Here is an 8,143-nt window from a genome sequence, read left to right as displayed (position 1 = left end):
CTGCCCTTCCCTTTGCTGACAGCTCTGCCTCCTGCCTGCCTCTGCCTGCCCACACAAAGCCTGGGGCTGTGACCAAAAGGGTTCATTCGATTTTTACCCTGCCTGTGAACTTTCAGCACAGGAACAAGGCATGCAGTGGCTGCTTTCCCAGCAAGGATGGTTGGAAAATAAGAAGAAGAAGACATCTGGCTCAAGGGTGCAGGGATAGAGAAAACAAGGTGTGAATCTGGGAACTTGCGGTGGGTTCTATGGAAGTGGGTAAATTGTAATTCCCATTTTGCATCTGTGTATATGCAACACACTGGTAGAATTACATGTCCACATAAGGTTAGGAGTTATCCCATGTTGGACCTTAGGCCTGGATAAATGACACCCTCTGAAATACCAAATTAGGTTTCAGGAGCCTTATTCAGATATTTCAGACATTTAGTGACAGTGGTTCCTCACAGAACCAAGGAGTCAGCTGTGACACTGTGCAAACTTATGGAACCAAGGGTCCATGGTGACACTGCAGAACCAAGGAGACTGCTGCTGGCAGTGTGAGAACTCATGGAACAACTAGTCCATTGTGACACAGCAAGGCCTGATGGAAACAAGGGTCCCTTGTTAAACTCTGTGGCCTCATGGAACCATGAGCCATCGTGATACAGCAGAGTGTCAATGGACCATGGAGGCCATTTTTACACTTGGTGGCCTTGAGAAACCAAAGGGCCATTGTGGCACTTGAGAGCCTTGTGAAGCCAAGGGGACCATAGTGACACTCTGGGGCTCCATGAAACCAATGGTCTGTTGTGAAACTGCAAGGCATTATGGGATCATGGAGTCCATTGTGACACTACAAGGCCTCATGGAAACAAGGAACCATTGTGACACTCTGCAGTCCTGGCAGGCCAAGGGGCAGTTGTCACACTGTGTGGCAACATGGAACCAAGGAGGCCATTGTGACACTCCAGGGCCCCATGGAACTAAGGATCCGTGGAACAGTGCAGGACCCCATGGAACCAAAGGTCCATTGTGACATTTTGGGGTCTCATGGAATCCTGGAGGCCATGATGACACTTGGAGGCCTCGTTGAATCAAGGGGCTCTGCAGGGCCTGATGGAACCAAGGAGACCCTTCTGACATTGTGAGTCCCCATGGAACCAAGTGTCCATTGTGACACTGCAGCCCCAAGGAGACCCCTGTGACACCGCAAGGCTTCATGGAAGCCAGGGACCATTGTGACACTCTGGAGCCCCATGGAAACAAGAGGCCAGAGTGACACATCTGGGCCTGGTAGAACCAAGGATCCAATATGACACCACCACTGTACCCTGCAGGGTCCCATGAATCCAAGGGAACAGGGAACAGGTTTTGCTTGGCCTGACTGGTCCAAGTGCCCTTGGCATGTCGAGGGTCTCTTCTTATGTACCCCTGAAACCCTGGGGCTCTGGGCTTTCCTTCAAATGGAAAAGAACTGCCCTTCTCATTCAAGCATCCATGGCCAAAATGGGATTCCCTCTCCAAAATTCCCAATATCCAGGGATTTCTCCCACATAAAAGCTGCCATTACAACATGTCTGGCTGACCTTGTCTTCTTGAGAGCTGGGTCTCACCTGCCTTCAGACACTGCGGCTCTGTGCTTTCCTTCCTGTGGAAGAAAAGAAATATTCCTCCTGCACAAGAACCCATGACCAAAACTGGTACCTCTCCTCCAAAATTCCTGCATTCAAGGGTTTTTTCTCCCAGACAAGATCTCCCGGTACAGATAGGTCTGGCTGGCCTTGGCTTCTGGTGGTTGCCTGAATTCTGCCCTGAAACACTGGGGCTCTGCCCTTTCCATCCTAAGGGAAAAGAACCATCCTTCACCAGGTGCCCATGGTTGAAATTGGGTTTCTACCACCAGAAGTCTGATATCCAATTATTGCCCCTACACAAAAGCTGCCATTACAGACAGGTCTGGCTGGCCTTGGTCTCTGCTGCCTGCAGTTCATCAGCCCCTGAAGCACTGGGGTTCTGTGCTTTCCTTCCTTTGGAAAAGAATCTTCTTATTCCTCCATGGCCAAAATTGCTACTCCTCCTAAAATATTCACTAGATGAAGGGTTTCTCCCAGACAAAACCTGCCAGCTCTCGCTGGCATTGTGGGCTCTGATGGCCACCTGTCATCTACCCCTGAAACACTGGGGCTTTCTGCCTTTCTTGTGATGGAAATAGAACAGTCTCCTCGTCCAGGGGCCGTGGCCAAATTTGAGATTTGGCCCCTAAATTTCATATATCCAAGGATAGGTCCCAATCAAAAGCTGCCAGGAGAGACAAGTTTGTCTGGCTTGGCCTCCCAGGGGCTGTTTCTCATCTACCATCAAACCCTGGGGCTCTCTGCTTTCCTTCAGGTGGAAAAGAAACGGCCTTTTCATCAAGGGACCAGTGGCCAAAACTTGTATTCTACCTCCCAAATTATGTGTATCCAAGGATTTCTCTCAGGCACAAGCTGCAATTCCAGAAAGGTCTGGCTCGCCTTGGTCCTTGGTGGCTGCTGCTCATCTGCCCCTGAAACACCAGGCCTCTGCTTTCCTTCCAATGGAAGAGAATCGTTGTTCACATCAAAGTGCCCATGGGCAAAACTGAAATTCGGCCTAAAATATTCCATCTATCCAAGGATTGCTGCAAGGCAGAAGTAGCCAGGAGACACAGGTCTGACTTGTCTTGTCCTGAGGTGATTTTCTTTGACTATGAGCAGAATGTTATCATTAGCCAATACCTTGGAGAGGGCTGAGAGATCTCCCAAGATGGGGTTTGGAGGCCTCAAGCACATGAGCACAATATAGGGACAGTGGAGCTCTGTGCTCAGTGGGGTGGAGACTGAGGACAGCAGAGAAGAATCCTTGGAGGGACTGAACGGTGGTTTCAGAGATGGTGGCTCCTTTTAACATAGTAGAGAACCCACAGAGACAGAATTAATGCAAAGGGCAGGTAGGGAGGGCCAGACAGGACCCAAAGAGAAAGGAATTTCCCTCCCAGAGCAGGGCTGGGGTGCAACATGGCCTCCAGAAGGAGTCTGGGTAAGCCCCAGGCTTTGTGTGGGCAGGCAGAAGCAGGCAGGAGGCAGAGCTGTCAGCAAAGGAAGGGGCCAGCCAGGTGGGGCAGCCGGGGGATGCCGACAGCCTGCAGGGACAGAGGCGCAGGGCAGGGACACCGTGGGACAGCCTGGGCTGCACAGGGCACAGGCATGTGCAGCAGCTGCAAGACAGCCCTGCCAGAGCCAACTTGGGCAGCACTTTGGCCATGGCTGCTGGGCCTGGGCCTGAGGCAGGAGCAGGAGACAAGTGACCCTTGCAGGCCTAGGGCCTCTTGGCCTCCTTGTCCCTGCTCAGCAGCCTGGCAGGGGCCGCCCCATGCTCCTGCCCTTGCCATTGCATATCCCCACATGCCAGTGCCCATCCTGGCAAGAGCCCTGAGCAAGGAGGGAGGGACAGCATCTGCCTGGCCAGGGGCTGGGGCTCAGGCCTTGGCCCTTTGCATTCCTCAAACACATCCAGCTTTGCTCAGCACCAGAGACACCTTGGCCTTGTTTGTCCCCAGCTGTCATCACTGCCTCCAGTGTTCTGCTCTAACTGGAACCTGGGGACACTTGCTGAGTTGTGTCCCTCAGTGGGACCCATAAAAACTTCAAGAATCCTCACACTTTCAATTTAAGTTTGAGTTCTTGAGAAGTTTTTTGAAGACTCTCTCAGGGACTGAGTCTGATGTAAACAACACCAAAGCCCCAGAGGCTCATTAATGTTCTTGTGCTGCGTCTGTGCTGCTGAGTTGGGCTGGGCTTCTGGCACAGAGGCAGCTCCTGGCAAACCAAGAAGAGCTTCAAAAAGATATTTCTCCTGAGGAGCAGTTCCTGTCCCAGCCACGCAGGGCTGGGGCACTGCCTGCAGCCACCCTGGGCACAGCACAGAGGCACAGAGAGCTTCAATCAGTCAGGGCTGGGAAGGTGCTGAGAAGTGCTGAGGCACAATCACTGCCAGCCCTTGGCACAGGAACCTCTGGCTGCAGGACAATGCAGCTGCAGCTCCTGGAGCCATCTCCTAAAGTTGGAACATCCCAATGCCTACAGACTCTGTGAGTAAATCTCTGAATATTTCTGGTGCAGGGGAGGTGAAATGCTCATGAAGCTTTGACATGCTGAGGAATGCTGGTCAGTCGTAAAATATTTCCAATACAAGGATTTCATTGAAAATTAGGACATTTCCAAAGACTTTGTATTCAGTTTCCTAATATTGGAGAATGGCAGGCAGCGAGGAGGGATTAACATTAAAGATTGATTATGAATTATTAATTATGAAATTTTAAAAGTTCCTGAGATATTGGAACTATTATTTTAGTGTTCCGTAGATTCACAGGAGTTCCCTAATGTACTTTCAGCCTCTCTGCCCATGGACAGCACCAGCATCATCTTTGCTGGACCCATCAGGCTCAGTCTGAGCTGTCCATTGTCCCACCTGGAAACAGAACCTGCCCCAGCCAGTGCCCTGCAAACAGTCAGGGTTCTGTAGGGCCAAGGAGGGGGCACAGAGATTTGGGGTCTGTGAGTTCTGTCAGGGAGAGATCAGGCACAGGGAAACACCTGCAGGAGGGAAATCTCCAGGAAGCAGAGAGAAGATTGGGCAATGAGAGAAAACAAAACCCAGCAATGCTGTGGCAGGGAGAGTTTAGAGATGCCCACAGGATCACCTCCAGTGCAGCCCCTCCCTCTGAACAAGCCCCCTCCCTCCTGTGCCCCAGCCCAGCCTCTGCCCTCAGGGCCGGGGCTCCAAGGCGTGCAGCCCCTCCTATGCAGGCAGAGCCGTAGCAGAGCCGTGGGGCAGCTCTGCAGCCCCGGGCCCAGTTCCCCCTGCAGAGCACAGGGCTGGGAGCAGCTGCCCGGCCCTGGGGGCTCTGGAATGAGCACAGCTGGCTCAGGGTGACGCTGTCCCCAGTGCCTGGCTCTGGGCAATGCTGTCAGGGCAGCCAGGGAAGGAGCTTCATCTCCCTCAATCCAATGCCATCATAAGGACACTTGGAAGTCTCTGAGATTTCAGTCCAAGCTGGAAGCTCCAATCCAGGATGCAAACCTGTCCTAGAGCATCTCTGACTGATAAGATTGATGGGGAGAGGCAGAGGTGTTGTGACACTGAAAATGCTGCTGGGTTGGTGAAATGAGCAATGTGAGTCCTTGGCTACAAATGCGGAGCTGGGCTGTGGTGGATCCATCTCTTCTCAGCAGGACCTGGTGACATTTTAAGGAAAACATAGGAAGATGATTACTCTCCACCTGAGAAAGGTTAAAGCCCAGAGAAGCTGAATAGGTCAGGATAAGAGACAATCTCCCCTCACTCTCCTCTCATTATTTTGTCTCACAGAACTTGCTCTGTTCTCCCTGAGTGCAGAAACAATGTAGAGGGTTTCTGATATCCAAGAATACCAGGACACAAATGGGAAGAGCTCAATCAGAAAACCTCAGAACTCTTAAACACAGAATTAATTGACAATTAAAATAATCCATGTGTGTTACAGAGGAGGGTGTACGGGAAATGGCTTTAATTTTGGTTACAAATATCTCCTCTAACACTTCACTGTCCTTTTTTCCATGAACAGGTCCTCATGGCCAGCCACAGCAAATGCCCAACAGCAGCTCCACCAGGCACTTCCTCCTGCTGGCATTGGCAGACATGCGGCATCTGCAGCTCCTGCACTTCTGCCTCTTGCTGGGCATCTCCCTGGCTGCCCTCCTGGGCAACGGCCTCATCATCAGTGCCGTAGCCTGCGGCCACCACCTGCACACGCCCATGTTCTTCTTCCTGCTCAACCTGGCCCTCAGTGACCTGGGCTCCATCTGCACCACTGTCCCCAAAGCCATGCACAATTCCCTCTGGGACACCAGGCACATCTCCTACTCAGGATGTGCTGTTCAGCTATTTATGCTTGTCTTCTTCATTGGGACAGAGATTTCCCTCCTGACCATCATGTGCTATGACCGCTACGTGTCCATCTGCAAACCCCTGCACTACGGGACCCTCCTGGGCAGCAGAGCTTGTGCCCACATGGCAGCAGCTGCCTGGGCCAGTGCCTTTCTCAATGCTCTGGTACACACAGCCAATACATTTTCCCTGCCCCTGTGCCATGGCAATGCCCTGGGCCAGTTCTTCTGTGAAATCCCACCCATCCTCAAACTCTCCTGCTCACACTCCAAACTCAGGGAACATGGAATTATTGTGTTCAATGTCTGTTTATCATTTGGCTGTTTTGTGTTCATGGTTTTCTCCTATGTGCAGATCTTCAGGGCTGTGCTGAGGATCCCCTCTGAGCAGGGACGGCACAAAGCCTTCTCCACCTGCCTCCCTCACCTGGCCGTGGTCTCCCTCTTTGTCAGCACTTCCAGTTTTGCATACTTGAAGCCCCCCTCCATCTCCTCCCCATCCTTGGATCTCGCCCTGTCAGTTCTGTACTCGGTGGTGCCTCCAGCCCTGAACCCCCTCATCTACAGCCTGAGGAACCAGGAGCTCAAGGCTGCAGTGTGCAAAATGATGAGTGGATGGTTTCAGGAACATTAAACTGCTGGCCATTTTCTGCCCATCACTTGTAATAAAAGTCATCTTTGATACTTCTTGTTGGGTTTTGTGGTTGGGTTATTCTTTTCATTCCTTTGTTTTGTTTGTTTTTTTTTTATTGTCCAGAAAGAAATGTCATTATCCCAATTTTTATTTTGTTTCTCTCCACATTCAGTACGGCCTTAAACTGTGTCAGTGAAGAGCTGTGCTCTCAGTGGTTTTAAAGGAACTAAAGGACCTCCCAGCTGAGTTTTCCTTAGAGATTTCACTTCTTTTCCCTTCTCTGGAGCTGCAGCAGCAATGTCTGTGTGCAGAGCTGGGGGCAGCTCAGGGCTGGCACAGAAGATGTGCTCCTGCTGGCCACATCATTCCTGATCCAGGCCAGGAGCCATTGGCCTTCTTGCCCACCTGGGCACACTGCTGGCTCATGTCCAGCCTGCTGTCCATCAGTGCCCCCAGGTCCCTTTCTGCCTGGCTGCTGTCCAGACACTCTGTCCCCAGCCTGGAGCACTGCAGGGGGTGTTGTTGCCAAAGTGCAGGACCCGGTACGTGGTCTTGTTACACCTCACCTTGTTGGATTTGGGCCCTGGATCCAGCCTGTCCAGGTCCCTCTGCCGAGAGCCCTCCTACTGTCCAGCAGAACACCACTTGCAGCCAACTTCGTCACCACAGTTCCACGAGGCCCTAGAGTGTCACAAGGATTTCCACGGTTTCATGAGACTGCTTAGTGTCACCAAGTCCCTTGCATCCTTGGGCCCTGCAGTGTCACAATGTTCCTTGGTTCCATGAGGTCTCTCAGTGTAGCAATGCTCTCCCTGGTCCCACAGTGTCACAATGGCCTCTTGGTCCCAAGGGCCACCATGGTGTCAAACATGTTTCCTTCATTCCATGAGTATCTCCAGAGCAACACTGGCCCCTTGGTTCCACGGGGCCCTGCAGTATCACCATGGCCCCATCATTGCACTGGGTCCTGCAGTGTCACAGTGACCTCCATGGTTCCACAAGGCCACACAGTGTCACAGTGGTCCCTTGGTCCCATGAGGCCCCAGAGGGCCTCAATGGATTCCCTGGTGGTGCAGTGTCACAATGGACTGCTGCTTACACAAGATCCTGCAGTGTCACAGGTGACTCTTGGTTTCATGGGGGCACCAGACTGTAACAATTGTTCCCTTAGCTCCTCAAGTCCCTGCAGCGCCGCAATGGCCCCTTGGTTCCACTGGGCCCCAGGGTCTCACAAAGGTCTCCTTGCTTCCCTAGTGTCACAATGGCCCCTCGGTTCAACAAGGCCCTGCAGCGTCAAAGTGGCCTCCATGGTTCCACGAGGACCCAGAGTGTCACAATGGGGCCTTGGTTCTATGGTGCCTTCAGTACACAATGTCACTGTGATCCTCTTCGTTCCACTTGGCCCTGCAGTGTCACAATGGCCCCTTGCTGCCCCAGGGCCCTGCAGTGGAGGAGAGCAGGGCACCCAGGGAGCCTCCTTTCCCTTGGCCAGGCACCTTCCCCCATGCTGGGGCTGAGTCCTGTGGCAGCTGCAGCTGCTGCTGTGCCCTTGCCAGGGCCTGTGGCTGTGGGGCAGTGCCCA

General features: G+C 52.6%; 1 protein-coding gene across 1 annotated transcript; it reads left to right on the top strand.

The window, feature by feature from the left end:
- The first annotated feature begins 5,613 nt into the window (after positions 1-5,613).
- LOC134434297 (olfactory receptor 14C36-like) lies at positions 5,614-6,561 on the top strand. Its single transcript, XM_063182974.1, has one exon. It carries the CDS (start codon positions 5,629-5,631, stop codon positions 6,559-6,561), a length of 933 nt encoding a protein of 310 aa, XP_063039044.1. The 5' UTR covers positions 5,614-5,628.
- Positions 6,562-8,143: the final 1,582 nt, after the last annotated feature.

Source organism: Melospiza melodia, unplaced genomic scaffold (assembly GCF_035770615.1).
Source record: "Melospiza melodia melodia isolate bMelMel2 unplaced genomic scaffold, bMelMel2.pri scaffold_34, whole genome shotgun sequence".
Classification (NCBI taxonomy): Eukaryota; Metazoa; Chordata; class Aves; order Passeriformes; family Passerellidae; genus Melospiza; species Melospiza melodia.
Note: the sequence above shows the minus strand (reverse complement) of the source record. Positions and strands in the feature narration are given on the sequence as shown.